The sequence below is a fragment of the Schistocerca nitens genome, chromosome 5 (genome assembly GCF_023898315.1).
Source record: "Schistocerca nitens isolate TAMUIC-IGC-003100 chromosome 5, iqSchNite1.1, whole genome shotgun sequence".
Lineage (NCBI taxonomy): Eukaryota > Metazoa > Arthropoda > Insecta > Orthoptera > Acrididae > Schistocerca > Schistocerca nitens.
This window is the reverse complement of record NC_064618.1, coordinates 503,418,827-503,439,494: the sequence shown is the minus strand read 5'-3', so window position 1 is coordinate 503,439,494 and position 20,668 is coordinate 503,418,827. Positions and strand designations below refer to the sequence as shown.

Below are 20,668 nucleotides of genomic sequence, written 5' to 3'. Positions count from 1 at the left end.
CACTCTTGGTGGAGTGGGGAGGATTCCATGAAATGGTGCATCGGCTGGAGATGATGTGACTTACCAAATGAAAGTCCTGGCAGGTCGACAGACACACAAACAAACACAAACATACACACAAAATTCAAGCTTTCGCAACAAACTGTTGCCTCATCAGGAAAGAGGGAAGGAGAGGGAAAGACAAAAGGATGTGGGTTTTAAGGGAGAGGGTAAGGAGTCATTCCAATCCCGGGAGCGGAAAGACTTACCTTAGGGGGAAAAAAGGACAGGTATACACTCGCACACACACACACACACATATCCATCCACAAATATATATATATGTGTGGATGGGTGTGTGTGCGCGCGCGAGTGTATACCTGTCCTTTTTTCCCCCTAAGGTAAGTCTTTCCACTCCCGGGATTGGAATGTGCAAATCAAGTGTAGTCTTAGAAAGATCAGCTATTTGTGGACATTAATCAATGGATCCTAGCCTATTCTTTGTCACTAAACAGTTCAGAACTCGTCCGGGGTGCACCACGAGTATGTGCCTAACATAGAAGAAGTGGACAGTGTTAAATTCTTGGGATTACAGCTTGATAATAAGTTCAACTGGGAAATGCACACCACAGATCTGCTGAAGCGACTTAACAAATCTCTATTTGCAATGCAAATTGTGTCAGACATAGGGGATATAAAAATGAAAAAGCTGGCATGCTATGCTTACTTTTATTCCATAATATCATATGGGATTATTTTTGGGGGAAATTCATCAAGCCAAGCTAAAGTTTTCTGGGCACAAAAATGTGCAATAAGAGTTATATGTGGTGTGAACTCAAGAACTTCCTGCAAAAGCCTGTTTAGGGAACTAGGAATACTAACTACTGCTTCCCAATATATTTATTCTTTAATGGAATTTGTCATTAAAAATATATCACAATTTCAAACCAACAGCTCAATTCATGGAATCAATACTAGAAATAAGAACAATCTTCACAAGGATTTAGAGTCACTTAGTCTTGTACAAAAAACTGTGCACTATTCAGGAACACTCATATTCAATAACTTGCCAGCAGGCATAAAAAGCTTAACAACCAATGAAATTCAGTGTTTAAGAGAAGCCTAAAGGATTTATTGGTGGCCAACTCCTTCTACTCCATTGATGAATTTCTCAGTAGAACCAACTGATTTTGTGTGTGTGTGTGTGTGTGTGTGTGTGTGTGTGTTTAAGTACAATCTAACTTCTGCACCATTTCAGTGCAGTAATGTGTTCATTGTAAATAAGTATTGTAGTAGTTGTATTACACATTTACTACCTTATAAATAAATAAATAAACTTTTTTATTTTAAATTCAGTGCATTAGTATTTGTAAAATGATCCTTTCATATAGTGTTAATTAAAAAATGACGATCATTCCACTTGAGACCTGTGGAATGGTACATTAGCTTATTTGTTTGAGTTGTAAATATTTGTCATGTATTGTTGTTTTTATGACATGTTCTACATCCTGGACGACCTCCTCACTACGGATCAATTGGAATTAAAGTAAATCTAATCTAATCTGATGTATTTAGAGTTTATGTATTTTCCTCAAAGAAACACACACACACACACACACACACACACACACACACACACACACACAGCTAAAACAATTCATGCAAAGCTATCATAGAGAGCAGAATATTCCACCACCTTTATTTATTTCAAATTCTTGACTTTTCCTTAAAAAAAAAAAAAAAAAAAAAAAAAAAAAAAAAAAAAAACTGGTAGATCATGAAAACTCACCTGTGTATAAAGCTGCGGCTTTCAAGATAGCTCATACCACTAGCAATCTGGGTGGCCATATACATCAAAACAACAGCTGTTATATGCTCCTTACTTCCAGTGCGCAGATAGTCCAGTAAATTACCCTTGCTCATGAACTCTGTTATTATATAAAATGGAGGTTCACGGGTACAAACACCTGTCAAAAACAAACAAGAATATTTTTAAATATCATCATGGTATGAAAAAGAACTGAAGTTACAAAATAACAGTTTCAATAAAAATACAATAAATGAATGGAGATAACTTAAAGGAGACCAATATGACAACTTTAAACCTGGGAGGAAAGACAACTTCGCCATTGTCACTCTCAGCTATTTAAAACTATTGTTTTGCCCAATTCTAATAATTATAAATTCTTTTGCAGCTCGGCAGCAAAAAGAAGGTGAAAGGGAACTGTTATTTTTATCACTGTCAACTTGGTACTGACTGATGCCTGTCAATTTTCAACATCAAACGAATGAACCAATGATAGATTTCTTTACCACTTTGCTTAGATTACACACCATATATGAACAATGGAAAGTCCAGGATGGAATAACAGTAATGTGGAAAGGATAGACTGCTAGTGACTGCATAGAGAAGGCACTGAGTCATAGAGAGACACAATGAAAAAGAAGAAAAAGAATGCTAAAAATATTTCAGGTTTTCAACAAAGTCCTCCTCCAGAAGTAGAGAAAAAAAAGTAAAGCCCAATGCCCCCCCTCCCCCCGAGAAAAAGAAGCCCACCAAGAAAGAAAAGAGACCCCCCACCACCACCACCACCACCACCACCCACCCACACACACACACACACACACACACACACACACACACACACACATCACTGCCATCTCTGGCACTAAGGCCAAACTGAGTGGGTAGTTGGGGAAAGAAAAAGTGTGACATGGGGACAGGGAGGTGTTGCAGGGTAATGGTGGGGAAATATGCTAGTGTTGCTTGTGGGAGGGTGCAGGGACATAGGGGGAGGGAGTGGGGACAAGATAAGTTTCCTACATGCAGCATTGGGAGGCTATACAGGAGGGGGGAGGAGGAAAGAGAGGAGATAAGTACAGCAAGGGAAGTGTTATGTAGGTGCATCAATGGGATAGAGGCATGTGAGATATTGGAATAGGAGCAGGGTTGTGGACAGGCTGGTAGAGGACAGATACTAGCAAAGATTGAAGCCAGAGATGTTACTGGAACAATATATCAGGTAGAGTTTCCATCTGCACAGTTCAGAAAAGCTGGTATTCCAGAATGAAATTTTCACTCTTCAGCAGTGTGTGCACTGATGTGAAACTTCCTGACTGATTAAAACTGTGTCTTGGACTGAGACCCTAAACTGGGACCTTCACCTTTCACGGGCAATTGCTCCATAGCTCTAGAGCGCTTGCCCGCATACGGCTAATGTCTCCAGTTCAAGTCTCTGTTCAGCACACTACTTTAATCCGCCAGGAAGTTTAAAAGCTGGCACTGATGGGAAGAATCCAGATGGGACACGTTGTCAAGCAGTCATTAAAGTAAGCACATTGTAGTGGCCAGCATGTTAAGCAGCTCGACGGTCCTGCTGTCTCCTCGCTACAGCTTGGTGCTGGTCAATAATCAAACAGAGGGCTTGTTAGTTGTCATGGCCACACAGATTGTGACACAGTGCTTGCTGCTAAGTCTGGTTGTTTTCACAGGTTGCACTGCCTTTATGGAATAGGAGATACCTGTGACAGAAATGGATTAGGTGACAGTGGGAGAATGGGACAGATCTTGCATCTAGGTCTACTGCAGGGGTATTAGCCACAAGGCAAGGGGATGGCAACAGGAGTGCAGTAAAGATGGACAAGGATATTGCGTAGATTGCATGGGCGGCAGACACTGTGTGAGGGGTGGGGAGATAGTGGGGAGGATATTTCTCCTTTTACAGCATGATGAGAGATGCCACAGTTTTGACTACCTTCTCTTTTTCATTGCAGCTGTCTGCAATTCAATGTGGTGATTAGCAACATGGTGAGTAGCAATTTATCCTTTCCATATTATTGTTACAACCTATTTGATGGTTACAATCACTTTCAGTGGCCGATTGTAACAGCAACTTTTGTATTTATATTTTTGAGTCACTTACAGAAATCGTCCATTATTTTCTTACATTTCCATTCAGCACAAGTGAACAATGATAATGTACTAGCTTTGGGATTTCTAATTTCTATCTCTACATTTACTGAATCAAAGAACTCAGACTTTTTTGTTGCAATTACATCTAAGATATTCCTTTCTGAATGGGTTGTCAGACTAACTGCCAATAATAATTTCTGGAAAAGATATTTAATGCAATGTTGTGACAGTTTCTACCTGAAGAGTTATTCCAAATGTCTGCATCTCCCTGTCTATATCTGGTTTAGCATACTCAGAGAACTAACATTCAGGACAATTGTCTCAGGATTTTGACTCTCATCTTCTTATGACTTCTGCATTTTTATAGCAATAACGACACTGATACACTTGGCTTGCTAGTATATATTCATCTATAATTTCAATGTTGCTGACACAAATTTATATTTTCACCTATCTTTCTGTGCCAAGCATTATTAAGATCACCACAGCATGCAAGTAACACAGGAATCTTATTCAAATTTTCCCCTTATCACACTCTCTTTATTCGTAAATCTTTCCTCTTCAAAATATATTATGTGACATGTTTGTTCATTTAAGCTTAATATGATCTGATGGGAAAATTGTGCTTCCTCACCTATTTTGAAAACTGCAGTATATTAATTTGAGGAGCAGGAATAACCAATATTTAGCATGAACTAAAGTGTTTAAAAACTATGAACCATTACTTTCTTATGCACTTCATAACTATTTACTTATTATACATAAAATTTGATGGGATCCAAAAGTCTGAAATTCATGAACACTGAATTTCTCAAATTGAGATAGTAATAAACCAATAGTGCACACAAAGCTGGATGTAATAAGCTTCTGTCTTTTATTAAGTGTTCCATAGATATGCTTGTGTTATCTCCACATAAAGGTGTTTTCAGTAGTCTGTAACATTTAATGACAATCCTCCTGCCTGAAGAAGGAGCCACTGGCTCCGAAAGATTGCCAGTTATAACTTTCTTTTATGTATGTGTTCTGCCGCTGCTTTGTGAGTAATTTTTTATCTATTCAATTAAATTATTTCATCAATGATTGATTGTTTTTGTTGTTACACTGAATAATGTGCTCAACGAACCACAGTGAATGAGATCTTTGACCAACAGGAATTCTCCTCCTCCACGAGAAAACTACTGAATACAAAAGGTATACACTGGCAAAATGGGTTAGCATTTACTTTCTTTTCTTTCTGCCTTCCCTTCATTCTCCCTTCCTCTTGCTCTTTCTGTATTGAAGTACTCAGCAAGGGGAACAAAATGACTGAAATTCTTATGTTCCTAAGGTCTCTAACACAGTTCATCATAAAATATTTAATAACACCATAAATAAGCAATGTGCAAGATGACGAGTTCACATCACAACTGGAAAATGGAGTAAAAACAATATTGACATCACGTTTCAGTAAAAAAAGAAAAAGTGTATCAAATGTGAAACAAACAAAACTCTGTTTATATATGGGAAGATAATAATAACTGATAAATTACTGCTAACTATTGGCAGAGAAAATCAACCTAGTGCGCACTTCTGTATGGTGTTAGGCTGTGATGAAGGAGTCTGTTAGGCATAAACATGTATCTGTGAATCACCTAGAAATTGAGAAGTTCTATGCCTGGTCTCCAGCTGCTTGCACGCATTACTCAATGTTTTTCTGGCAGTTAATGTTTCTCTTCTAGCTGTGCTTTGTGCACCACTTCACATAAAATCATGTCTATTACTGCTCTGCTTTTCTTATTTATGTACCATACCCTGTCAGTTAAAAGTTTTTGAGATTGGGGTGGTAAAAAACAGATAAAAGTTAAGATGGTGGTTTTAACGCTCCAAGTGTTCTATGTAGTCCCCCCATCCCCACTTCAGTACAGTGCACAGGTTTTTCAATCGACCATGTCAAACTGTCAGGAAAGTCCTTCTTTGGAATGCTGTTCAACTCACGAGTCGCAATGGCTCGAATGTCTATTACATTGTCAGAGCTTTAAGCCATGATGTGAATTTCTGCATTTTTTGTCTTTCTGTGGTTAGATCATATTGGTAACACTAAGTCTCGTCACCTGTGACGATTTTTTCACAGAAAAAAATTGTCTGCGTTTTTCATTTCAATCAAGTTACAGCATACATACACTTTTGTAATTTTAGTTTGTGAGTCAAGGTATGTAGGACAAACTTTCCATACTCTCTTCTTCAAACTGTTTTGGAGAATGCCTTCAACATCTGATTTAGAGATGTTGCTCCATTGCTATGTGTGACACAACAATATTGACAGACTGTGGTTGAACATCCACTACTCAACACTGCCTGCTCACAAATGACTAGCTGAATGCACATTGTGTTGTTTACAGTTGTTAGTTCAAGCTGTCACCATTGTTACTATGCTGATGTTACATACACACCACGAATAAAACAAATCTCGTAACTGTTTAGATGAACTGTATATACACCTTTGTAATTGCTACTTGTTCTCCATCACATTCTATCTTATACTATTAATGCCATGTGGACTCAATAAACAAAAATGATTAAATAATTTATCACTTATTTTATCATAGCTCACTGGCACCTCTATCAAGTTTTCAAACAGATACGAGACGACTTCTACTAACGTTACTGTATGTCCCCCAAGAAAGGAATCAGTATTATGATGTGTCAAGATGAAACAAATCCATTATAAGAAATAAATTATCAACTAAAAACAAACCTAGACTTGATGTGTGATTATTTCCTTCATTTAAAAGAACGGTTTGCTAAATTTAAGTGTGTGCGCACAAGCACTTGTTCTCTGTACCGTTCACCAACAGCTGTACAGTAGTGAAATGACTGATGAAATTAACGGATTTAAAAACTCCTTCATCAATGATGCACAAAGGTAGCACATCATCAAAATTCATTTACCCTAGCTTCGGAAATCTGAATGCATGAGGGAATGCTGAAAAAAATTAATACCTCTGCATTTTTTATGTGAAAACTCTTTAAGCTTTATAAGTAAAATAAACTTTGTTAACATCTTGCATCTTTATCTTCATGTTTACATATTTATTTCTAAACATGAGTCACATTGGCAACAAGAACATTTCTCCAAACGAGCAATCACTTTGTTGATACTGTCACTGTAGAATGTCTGGTTTTGTTGACAGTGGCAAACTTCACTTCTGCTTGCACAGCCTCATCAACATCAAAGCCATGTGCTCTGGGGTGGTGGTCAAGCTTAGGAAACAGATGAAAATCAGATGGGGCCAAGTCGGGACTGTATGGAGGATGATCGACGACAGTGATCCAAGGTGTCGAATTGTTGCAGATGTTGCAATGCTCTGGTCTGGTCTGTTATTGTCATGCTGAATGAGAAGATACTCCATGTGTGGACAAACTCTTCGAATTTCAAACTTGATTACAGCATGGCCCTTCTCATGCACCAACATAGTTGCATTACACACCACTTTGTTACATGCTACAGTTCAGAGCCCTTTAGCAATAGAGGATTGCAACATGTGTCAGTTAAGTGGGAAATATGACTGACTAATATGCACAGCGTGTGATGTCTCAACTAATAACGAGAACAGAATAATAAATTTGGAGCATTATTTTTCAACATGTCCTCATATAATTAATTGTCAGTAGTAACAAGATCTAAGTTGAAATATTTAAAACAGGTCTTGAGAATTTTACATTTGATGGGAATGAAATGCACTATTTTATGCAGAATGCACTATTTTACGAAGAATTTGAGTCACTGGTTTTGTGTAGTACAAGGTGAGCCAATATAAAATCTTGTGTTTCCCTGAAATAGCAAATTGGATAAATTGTAATATTGAAGGGAGTAACAACAAGAAGCAAGCATTTAATATTAAATATACACAAATAAATTTCATAAATCTGATAATCCTTAAGAAACTCACCTAATAATTGAACCAAATTAGGATGTTTCATCTCTTTCATGATGGCAGCCTCTTCTAGGAAGTCTTTTAATGCCATGGTGTCTTCCTGTAATACAGGGAAGTGAAGCAACCACAATTTGGTAAAGAGTTATTAAGTTAAACAACAATACCTCATTCTGGTTTCCACCATAAAACACATTGCACAAGAAAATTTAACAAACTCCAATAAAAAATTTCAATGAATATCTATTTTATTCAGATATATTACAGTATATTCTGTCAAAGAACACAGCTGCAACAGAAGATCCCACAGGGTAATTTCCAGGTGAACACAGTTGCAGTCCCATTCTGATAGACTTGTAATAATTATCACTCTAAGACTGTTTACAATTATAATACAGTAACAACTTAATTAAACTAATATTGAGGAGTCATGTAACTGACTACCGTGCTCACTGGCCACATCACCCCCTGCCCACCTTCCCCAGCTTTTACTTTCTCTACCCCATCAAAATTTTAATGGCTCAAGCTGTCTAAAGAAACACATTAAAATAGCTCAAGAATTGTAGCATACAAAAAAGAGAAAAAGCAGAAATACTAAACATGTATGGTGCCATTCAAATATAAATACTAGACAGATGTTCTGAAATCCAATTTTAAAACATTCACTTTAAATCTGTGAAGCAAACAAGGAAATTTTATTCTGTAACTAGTGACATAAATACACACACAAAATCAAACATGAAACATTTTACTAGGTTACAGAGCTGACAATTATCATGCAATTTTGCTCAGTCCCAAGCAGATTTATCACCACAACATTTAAAAATTGACACTGGATATCAGTACAAGTTTTTTCTCATGATATTACTTATTAACAAATGTCAGTTTCATCAAATAATAATCACTCACAGTGACAGGTTATTTACCAAATAGACTAACAGTACTACTAATGTTGTTCTGTATTTCTGCATTTAGGGCTAATGACTGACTTTTATTACTGTGTTATAAGCTACCGTAAAAAATTTCCCTGCGGTACACTTAATCGTTACGAAAATGTTTTGCGACTTAGGGTGTGGTATATGCAACCTAAACTATCTTATATAGATAAAGCATTCTGCAAAATGAAATATGATAGTCCAAATCATTAATTCCGTAACATTTTATTTCCTTTTTGTTGAGGCAGGTTCTGTAATCTAGATAAATATAAATCAGGGTGACTACACATTTTCAACAAAGAAATACACCTGACCCGAAAGCCAGCATTTACTGTTACACTAATTTGGTTGATTTGTATACTGTTACCTGACCTCTCTTTGCGGGCTACTGATAAAAGCCATACTGCTTAAAACTTTCAGATCACAGACTTTGTTAAAACATCTTAGTGCAGTCTTTATACGGTGATTTTAACAGCCTGCACATGCAAAACACATATACCTATATTATGGTATGGTGGCTTTTATTAATGGCACTTCTTTAAATTTATTTATTTAGTTGTTTATTTTGGCGACGGGCGGAGGAGGTGGGGGGGGGGGGGGGGGCGGGTGAGGGGGGGCAGAGGCTACTTTATCAGTGGCATGAAAATGAAGATGTCATCAACGCTCTAAACCTAGTTCATGAGGTGCCACACACACACACACACACACACACACACACACACACACACACACACACACACACACAGGACTAAGCAAATTATATACAAAAAATGATTATCAGAAGCAGTATGTGCTTCTAAGTTGTATCGGATTATCGCCGAAAAGTTTTCAGCCCCCCCCCCCCCCCCCCCCCCAAAAAAAAAGTACACTTTATCCAAGGATAAAGACTTCTACAACATTATTTGATTTTCACATCATACAAGATGTGATTGAAAAGTAACAGTATTTTTTTTTTTAATTTTGTGGGCTTTATATATTCAATTATCAATTTTTTATGTTGGTACACATGTTCCTAAAAAAACATAAAAAATTGAGAATTGGATATATAAAGCCCACAAAATTAAAAAAAAATCCTGTTACTTTTCAGTCAAATCTTGTATGATGTGAAAATCAAATGTTGGTACACATGTTCCTTTCAGAAGGATGTAGGTTGCAGCAGAGATGATGAAGCTTGCACAGGATAGAGTAGCATGTAAGAGCTGCATCAATCCAGTCTCAGGACTGAAGACCACAACAACAACAACAACAACAACAACAACACCACATGTTCCTAATGTACGTTTACATTTTCAGCTGTTTTGAGTATTTAGTTTGACAGTTGAAAAGGTTGTATGTGTTTTCAAGAGCTTGGCTTGAAAAATGGAGTAAAGTGCAGCACCACATTCAAAATGTTGACTGTGGATTTTGAAACATCTAATATGGTGAAGACAAGAGTTTACGATTGGTATAAATATTTCAAAAAGAGTCAAGAAGACATTGAAGATGACAACTGCCATGGACACCCTAGCACAACAATGCGGAAGAAATAAAAAACTTGTTCTGGAAAATTGCTGGATCACTAACAGAGATGTTGCTGATGATGATGATGGCATATGCTTTGGCTCATGCCGAGCAAATTTACAGATGTGTTGGGCTTGAAATATGCAGCATGCACATTTTGTTCTGAAATTGCTGAATTGCTGAATTTCGACCGAAAACAATGTCATGTAGAAACTGCTCAGGAATTGCCGAATGAAGTTGACAATGATCCAGACCTTCCAAAGAAGGTTGTAAAAGATGACAAAACATGGGTATACAGGTATGACCTAGAAACCAAGGCCTAGTCATCCCAATGGAAACTGCTTGAGGAGTGAAGATAAAAAAAAAATTCAACAATTCTGATCACATGTCAAGGTTCTTCTCATAGTTTTCTTTGATTATAATGGGGCAGTGTGTCATGAGTTCCTGCCCTATGTCATACAATCAATAAGGAATACTACCCGGAAATTATGCACCTTTTGTGTGAAGAAACCCAAAGAAAATTACCAGGGTTGCAGCAAGAGACTCACAGAATTCACATCATGATAATGCTCCCCCTCACACATCAATGATCGTTCACGAATTTTTGACGAAAAACAAAACCATTATATTGCCTCAGCCACCGTATTATCCAGACATGGCTCCCTGCGACTTTTTTATATTCCTGAGGATGAAGAGAACTGTGATAGGACGTCATTTCGCCCCCACTGAAGAGATAAAAACAGAATTGCTGAAGGAGTCAAACATTATAACGAAAACTGAGTTCCAGAAGCGCTTCCAATATAAGGAAAAGTATTGGCACAAGTATATTATATCTGAGGGGGATTACTCTGAATGGGACGAAGTGAATTTTGATGAATAAATAAAACTTCTTTAAGAGAAAAAAATCCAATACTTTCTGATCACACCTCATATTTGCCTCACAAACATTGTATGAAGATATGTTATACTTTGCTTCATTGACGTTAATTCAACAAATTCTAGAAGTAGGTTGAAAGTAATTGATTGAACAGCTACTTCAGTATAATAATTTATGATACACACAGTAAATGAGATATTTATATGATTTTCACTTTGTTTTCCAAATGTGGAGGTTTCCCTTTTTCCGCAAAACCCAAATTGAATTGACCCCATTTTTTTTTGTAATGGAACCAAACTAGGAGATTGCACAAAGAAAAGAAATCAAACTTCAAATATAACAGCCACCATGCCATACAGCAGTAAACAATAAGCCAAAACTGCAACCACTATAAATGAGAAAATGAATCTTCAAAAAAGATGGTGGTCAAAGCTTGTGCCCATCTCGATTCACACACTTACTATAAAAATATTTTTCTGTCACAAAGCATCAGTTTTAGTTTTTAATAAGGCCTATATAGGAGTTGGTGGATTTTGCAAGTGCACCCTAACATATTGCCCTACATACAGATTGGGATGCCTGCCAGAACCGAGAACTAGTGAAACAAGCATTCGGGTAACAATAACAACCAAAAGAAAATCATGACAGATTATTTGTATTGGCATGTCTCTCATATTATGTTCTAATTGCTCTGCTACAAGACAAACATTGTTACAGGACTTTAATGCTGATCTTCCCATTTCCAAATGAAAACTCTGAAGCAGAGTTGCACAGAATCTCCTATTCCAGAAGCAGACAACTTACAAATAAACAGCAACAGCAGACCATCGAGAATTGGAAACACATTATCTGTTCATACAAATCCTATTTCTGACAGTACGTGGAGGACTGAGTGTAGCAATTATAACAGTTCCCAGAATATATTTCTGGATGTAAAACATGCAAGGCATGGACAAAGCTGTCAGTAATTCTACAATTTTCTGTGAATGTCTTAACTATGGAAAGTTTTTTTCTTTAATTGAGATGTGTCTAATCTTAACACTTACACAGAGTTGCTAGACATGGGCGATTTGTCACTCAATGTTAATGGAGTCCAACTGATACTAGCCCTGTCTTCCAAATTAACAGTTCTCACAAACTCTGGGCTAACGCTGCAACTGCTGGGCATGATGGTAAAAACTGTACAGCAGATGTGGGGTCATATTAACCTCAGATTTTAATCCCACTGATAATGTCTCTAATCACCTTTAACAATACTCCAACTGTTAAGAATAGCACCCACACAAGCTGGTCAAAGACCACATCTTCTTGTGGCATAAATGGTTGCCACCTACACCGACACGCTTAAGAGTTCATTTCGTAATTAACTGTAGCTGTCATGTACACTCATAGAAGTGGTGTTTGCTGTCAAGACTGAAAGTGACTAAATTTTTGTCAAATAAAAGACATGATTAGTGTTTGGGGCTCAGTTCAGATTTGAGATGGATGAAAAAGGCAACCTGCCACGTTCCTTCTGAAGGAACCATCCTCGCATTCATTCCACTCAATTCAGGAAAACCACGGGAAAATCAAATCGATGCCTGGACTCTGAACTGAAAACTGAATCTAAATCTACATTTATACTCCGCAAGCCACCCAACGGTGTGTGGCGGAGGGCACTTTACGTGCCACTGTCATTACCTCCCTTTCCTGTTCCTGTCGTGTATGGTTCGCGGGAAGAACGACTGTCTGAAAGCCTCCGTGCGCGCTCTAATTTTACATTCGTGATCTCCTCGGGAGGTATCAGTAGGGGGAAGCAATATATTCGATACCTCATCCAGAAACGCACCCTCTCGAAACCTGGCGAGCAAGCTACACCGCGATGCAGAGCGCCTCTCTTGCAGAGTCTGCCACTTGAGTTTATTAAACATCTCCGTAACGCTATCACGGTTACCAAATACCCCTGTGACAAAACGCGCCGCTCTTCTTTGGATCTTCTCTATCTCCTCCGTCACTGATGAGCATTACTCAAGTATAGGTCGAACGAGTGTTTTGTAAGCCACCTCCTTTGTTGATGGACTACATTTTCTAAGCACTCTCCCAATGAATCTCAACCTGGTACCCGCCTTACCAACAATTAATTTTATATGATCATTCCACTTCAAATCGTTCCGCACGCATACTCCCAGATATTTTACAGAAGTAACTGCTACCAGTGTTTGTTCCGCTATCATATAATCATACAATAAAGGATCCTTCTTTCTATGTATTCGCAATATATTACATTTGTCTATGTTAAGGGACAGTTGCCACTCCCTGCACCAAGTGCCTATCCGCTGCAGATCTTCCTGCATTTCGCTGCAATTTTCTAATGCTGCAACTTCTCTGTATACTACAGCATCATCCGCGAAAAGCCACATGGAACTTCCGACACTATCTACTAGGTCATTTATATATATTGTGAAAAGCAATGGTCCCATAACACTCCCCTGTGGCACGCCAGAGGTTACTTTAACGTCTGTAGACGTCTCTCCATTGATAACAACATGCTGTGTTCTGTTTGCTAAAAACTCTTCAATCCAGCCACACAGCTGGTCTGATATTCCGTAGGCTCTTACTTTGTTTATCAGGCGACAGTGTAGAACACCTTCCGGAAGTCAAGAAAAATAGCATCTACCTGGGAGCCTGTATCTAATATTTTCTGGGTCTCATGAACAAATAAATCGAGTTGGGTCTCACACGATCGCTGTTTCCGGAATCCATGTTGATTCCTACATAGTAGATTCTGGGTTTCCAAAAACGACATGATACTCGAGCAAAAAACATGTTCTAAAATTCTACAACAGATCGACGTCAGAGGTATAGGTCTATAGTTTTGCGCGTCTGCTCGATGACCCTTCTTGAAGACTGGGACTACCTGTGCTCTTTTCCAATCATTTGGTACCCTCCGTTCCTCTAGAGACTTGCGGTACACGGCTGTTAGGTCCCCCACAAATGATAATCCTGTGTCAAACTCGGCATCAACTCTCATGGTTCACTAAGTGAGCTTATGTATCTCCAGCAAATGACCAAATTAGAAAAATGTAGCAGTGGGTATTGTTAACTTTCCTCTAAAAATAAATCCACTTCACATTCACAATAGTTGTCTTCATTGTTAAACTGAGTATAATGGGTGTTACTGTAATACATAAATAAGGAATGTGTATTTAAAGCTTAAATACACAGTTACTATTATACTGTATCAGAAGCTACATTACATCTCCAATTTCCACTTTTTCTTCAGTAGTAGCTTGAATCAAACGGAAAAGCTGCTGTTGAGAAAATGTATGAAAAGCAAGGCCAACACTTTTACAAGGTTGCAACTCACCACAGCAATACTGAAAACTTCAAAGCTATATAATACCTTCCCAGAAGTAGTAGTAGTACATTTTAAAGATCTGAAGTACCATAAGAAACACTGATGGACAGCTACTGTATTTGAATAGGAGGCAAGGACTGATCTGCATAGTTACTTATGCCTGGGGATCCATCATTCTAAAAGAGCTTTTTCATTGTAAGTGTATTAATTTTCTTCCTGTAGCAGCAGCAATAAATTCTTCATAAGAAGAGAATTGTTGGGAATTTACCGCTGACTCAATAGTCCAACAACTCAAAAACTACAACAGGTATTCATTTAACAGTACAAATAGGTACTAGTACTAACAAGTAAAAGGATCTTCTATTTTCCCTGAAATATACACATCTCCTCTAGATCATAAAATGTGTGCATGGGCCCCTAAATGAGCCACTTGTGAGATAATGGAAAATCCAGGATGGAATGTAACAATATCATGAGAAGCCTCTTCCCTGTTCCCATTCCAGCACTACACAGCTGTCATTCCAGCACCACACCTAGTCTTTTTATTTCTCTCCTTTTCCACTACTCCCCCCCCCCCCCCCACCTCATCCCCACCTCTCCCCTGTCCTCCGTCTAACCTGCAGCACTTCACTGTCCACCACCCCCACCATACTATCCCTCCCACTCCTCACCCCAGCCTCCTCCTTACCCCCACCCCCAGTCGCCACTCCCATCATACATTGGTGCTGCTGTTCGCATACACTGCCTGAGACTGCAGTTGTGTGTGTGAGTTGCATTTGCATTTGCGTGTGCGCACATGTGTGTGCCTATTGCTGATGAAGGCGAATGACCAAAAGCTTTAATTGTGAGAGTCTTTTTGTTGTGCCTATCTGCGACTCAGCGCCTCCGCTATATGGTGAGTAGCAACTTTCCTTCTCATAATATTGTCACATTCCACTTGTGAGATAGTTATGAGTGTGGGATTATGATTAACACACTAACTTCAGTATGACTATGTTATTGTATGCTGCTGTTAATTGTGATCCAACTGTATATAAAACAACAGATTTTATTATTATGTTTCTAGATAAATAAATAATAAATCTCATGTGGCTCATAGCTTGGTGCCAATACTTTCATACAGTGCCATTTTAGTGTGAGGTGTGTCAGAGTGGATGCTGCCCGGTCCACTTCACAAAAAGTGTTATCGCTACCAGTGAACTAAGGAGGGGGATTATCAAATTTGCCACACGAGTAGAATTCTTCCTATTGCATATTACTAACACCAGAGAATTTTCACTAGTAAATTCAACTGTTCTTCACAGCAAGATATTGAGTGCTTCACTGACTAAGTGATGACGGACAAACTATTTACGGACACAAAATAATGCACCCTAGCCAATTGCAGCACTTCCCTCCACTCCTTCCCTACAGCAGAAACAACAACGACATCCAAGCAATGAGTTGCAACATTTTATTTTAGCCCACAGCGTAGTGTTCAATAGCCTGCAGCATAGTGTTCAATTGGTCTCCTAGAGTGCCACCCTCCCCCTTCTAAGATCTGTGTCATGTAGGAAGGCAGCCCAGTTTTCAGCCATTCTGCACATCCCTTCCATTAACCACTAGCAGTCAATAAGGTTCATTCTCTTTCTATCTTCTGCATGTTGCATTGCTGCCAAACTTCATGACTGTCAGATTACTCATCCAATTATCTATGATTTTTTTTCTTGTAGCAATATAGCTGTGAATGTTTATCCGTAAATATTTTATTGCGATCAAGAAAGTGTCAGGTGACAGCAATAAACATGAATTGCTTCACAAGTAGGCGAGGGGGATTATTTACTGCATTTATACTTTTTTCAAATGTGAATGTGAATTTGTAAGTGAGACTCATACTGTTGACAACTGAAACTACATTAATGAACTGCAGAAGCTTATGGTGTCGGCAAAAGAACTGTAAACAGAATTGTAAATGAAAGCGTAAGAGATGTAGGAACCTTAGGACACAATGGTTTTGTGTCGCCTGGCAAGCACCATAATCACAACAAACCTGTAACACAGGTAGATCACAAAAACTTGTTACAATTATGTATGAGAAAATTGGCTTCACAGGTAGTGGTCCATCAATATAAATAATTTTGGAACACATTGTTTTCAAATATGTTAAGAAGAGTTTTTAGTTGCAAGAAGTGACATAGGTGCAACACTAACTACATCCCTCTAAAAGAGATCAAAAGAAGGAGGCAGTTCAACAGTGTATTATCTTTATGATATGTGGGTGAATCACAATCATTCCAGGGAGGCCTGCTGGAAAATGAGTGAGGGTACTGGCAGTTTTAAAGCTCTCATAGGAGTAGGCTCTCGGATGATTATTCTGCATGCTGACTCTTCTTCTAGTTTTGTTCCTGAGAGTGAACTTTTATTCAGCTATAAGAAAAAACACCAGTGACTGTTATTCAGAAACAAATGCTGCCAGTTTTGTGAAGTGGTTAACTGAACTATTCTTGCCATATCTTTGTCCAAAGTCTATCACTGTCGTGTACCAGGCTAGTTGCTATACAACTGTTACCAATAAAACAGCACGTAAAAGACATCAAGGGAGCGGATATTTTGCCCTGAGTTAAATATAAAAATATTTCACACAGCGTACACTAGACTCATGCTGAACTCCAGCAGTGTGTTAATTTATGTCAGTCACGCAACAGAAGGTACAGATCTGATTTCCTTGCACATCAATATGGTCACACAGTTTTGCATTTCCCCACATGTCACCACCAGTGTAGTACCATAGAATTAATTTGGGCAAAGGTTAAAAGCTATGTGGGGAAAAAAAAGAAATAAATAAATTCCCCTTCGGCGTGGCCACAATCTGTGTGGCATGCTGAAAAGCTTCCAGAAGAATACTTTGATAGCAAGATGAAGACGGACATAAGCCTTTACCTATCATCGTAATTTAAAATCAGATGGTTCAGACAAAGACTCATATAGCAGTGACTATGATATTACGATGTAGGCTTCGAAACAAAGAAAAGTAATAATATTTCTTAGTTTTGGAGACTCATTATTTAAAAAATGTGTTTGTCAACATATCAGTGGTTTACATAGTATTTGAGAAGTTCCTAGCCTTTACTGATTAGGAATTTGTGTCCTAGGAAGTACACAGGCTATAACACTCAACATACCATCCAAGGAGAAGTAAAGCTTTTCCCAGTGCATTGTATGCTCTTATAACTCGCAAGAAGATGGCTGAATATATTTGTCAAAAACTCCAGTATTTCCAGACATAAACCCCAATCATTTTCAAGGCAAGAACTGGAAATGCCTTAAAATGACAGGGGTTACCTGCCAAGATATCAATGGTTTTCGATGTTATCAGTCAGCACGCCCTCAGGTTATCTGCACAAGATGGTTAATTGTTTGCTTGTTCAATGCATTATAAATGCTGTCTCCCACAGTAATGCTGAACAAGTTAGTTTGCACTCATAACGCCCATTGACAGGGAAAAATATGACAACATACTGACCAGTTTTACAACAGTTTTTTTTAGATTACTCTTTTCTACCATTAATGCTTTTTTTAATGCAGTGTTTACACTTAACTACATCCAGACACCCACACACATGCCTTATGCACATATTTAAAAATTCCATGGAGTAGAAGCAGTTGTCAAGCAAATATAATTATTCTGGTTTCTGCTTGAAGTTTATTTTGTAGTGTATTATATTTTTACTTGTAATACTGTCCAAGTCACAATAAATGACAATTATTGCAAGCAGATTCAGTGACCTTATCAATATACAGTTGTACTTTTGAGAAAAGTTGTACTCGATGTCTTCACAAAGCTGTGTTGGCTGTTCTCACCTTCCAGCAATCCCGCGGACTGAAGCTGTGCAGAAGTGGACGCAATGTCATCAAGACATGAAGTAAGATTTGTCTGAAGATGATTGATTAAAATCAGTTTTAAAATTTATTATTCCCCTCACAGATTTGAATGTGTAATACAATGTATCATATGCAAATGAACCTGATTGTTGTCCACTGCAACACAGTTCAGCTACATGGAATTTATTTGCTCGCTCTCAGCTGTGCTGCCACGCTTGCACAGATCTCATCTGCTCCAAGCTTCTCTGTCACTCTGCATGTATGCACAGAAGTGCCATCCTGTGTCACACAGGGTACAATATAGTGTAATGTTCTGGCTAAGGGGACAGCACTCTTGTGAAGTTGTTCTGCATTTTTAATGTTTTTGTAAAACCTAATTAACTATTGAAAATATGTTGGGAAATCATGTAAAGATATTATTTGAGGGTGCCACACACTTTCCTAAGAAAGTTCTTTCAGGATAACAACGTTTCAATCAATAATCAGAACTATAAGTGTTTGTATAAGTTTCTTTTTCAGGTCATGAGGGAATAGCTTTTAACAATTTGTAGGGCACGGAGCAAAGCTGATGGCTTCTTGGACACTGTAGTGTCATGCTTAGTCCAATTTAGACTTTAACCCTATATCCTGCAACCACTTTAGTGCAAATGGGCCAGTATTTAGATTCTTGATAGCTGCCTTGAGGTTTGTTGGTTTTTTCACTTAGATACAATTGTAGATTGACAGCGTACTTGTAGTATTTGCAGTACGACAGAACTGATGAACATCATTTATGCACAATGAAAAGAGTACAGGACCTAATATCGAATCCTGAAGAGACCCCTGAGACTACCTGCTTCCACTGTGACTTTCTGGTGCTTGACAATGAATCGCTGGCAATACATCAGGTATGAGTGAAACCACTGAACTGCACTTGCCGAGAAATTTAGGCTGCTGAATTTTGCAAACAAAATGTCAAAAGTCAACATTGTCAAATGCTTTGCTGGAGTTTTAGAAGCATATTATGTGGTGATCAAATGGTGTTTGTGTGAAGAAGCAATGTTAAGTGAACTTGCTTGTAGACTTGCAGTTTGGATAATTAATTAGAAGAAAACATAATTTAAGAGAACACATTACAATAGGGAAATAAACAAATGAAGGCACATTTCGTTGTATCTGAAGTCAGATGTCAACATTTTTGCCTCTTGTGCATCCATGGAAAGTTTCAGATCATATGTTACCTTTATTAAGGCAGATGATGTGCTGCGATATTTATAGAAACCTGATTGGTATTCGTCTAGTAGGTTGTTTGTGGTTAGGTAGTTTGTTAAGTTGTCATGGACTACATATCCTAAGCCCTTGAACAGTGCAGGAAGAATGCAAATATGTTAGTAACCAGAGAGCACTGTGACATCCTTTCTAGGCAGTAGCTTAACAGGTCCCCATTTTCAGGCCTCAGGGTAAACACCTGTGGTTAAGGAGTGGTTGTAGATATCTATTACAGTGGGCAGCTGTGGGTCAACAATAAGCTGCATCATTTGGGCTGTAATGCCACCATGTACAGCAGATGCCCATCTGATATGCATGATGTTTTTAAAAGTACTTTCATTCCACCACTACACCACACATTACTAGAAGAATATTTTAACTGCAGAGATTGTTACAACACGAAGATCACAAAACAAACAGTAAGATTTTCATGAACACGATGATTCATTATGTGGTTGTGGTGTCACCGCTAGACACCACACTTACTAGGTGGTAACTTAAATCGGCCGCGGTCCTGTAGTACATGTCGGACCCGCGTGTCGCCACTGTGTGATCGCAAACCTAGCGCCACCACATGGCAGGTCTCGAGAGACTGAGGAGACCTCGTCCCAGTTGTACGGACAACATAGCTAGCGATTGGACGTGCTAAGCCTTGCTCTCATTTGCCGAGAGATAGACAGTAGAATAGCCCTCTGCTAAGTTAACTGGCGACCACCTAGCAAGGCGCCATTTGTATCAGTGCCTATAGCTTACTAATATTCAAGAGAGATGTATTCCAAGGACTAATTAAAAGTTAAGTAACAAGCATCTACGTACTTTTCTTCTTATTCATTTATAAGTCTCATGTTCCAGACTTCACGCCCGTCTGCGTTAGCATTGCGTGCCCTATCGGCTACAGCATTGTGTCTAGGCTGTATGGTCTAGATGCAACAGTGGTGATCAAATAGTGTTTGTGTGAAGAAGCAATGTTAAGTGAACTTGCTTGTAGACTTGCAGTTTGGATAATTAATTAGAAGAAAACATAATTTAAGAGGACACATTACAATAGGGAAATAAACAAATGAATGCACATTTCGTTGTATCTGAAGTCAAATGTCAACATTTTTC

General features: G+C 38.3%; 1 protein-coding gene across 1 annotated transcript in view; it reads right to left on the bottom strand.

Moving 5' to 3' along the window:
- The window catches only part of LOC126260557 (tyrosine-protein kinase Abl), a gene marked incomplete at its 5' end in the record, with an annotated part of 138,332 nt that overhangs the window by 98,736 nt on the left and 18,928 nt on the right, over window positions 1-20,668 (bottom strand). The window contains 2 exons of the mRNA XM_049957890.1: window positions 1,769-1,946; window positions 7,822-7,906. Of these exons, the coding sequence (XP_049813847.1) occupies window positions 1,769-1,946; window positions 7,822-7,906 (263 nt within the window). The remainder of the gene's footprint in view (window positions 1-1,768; window positions 1,947-7,821; window positions 7,907-20,668) is intronic.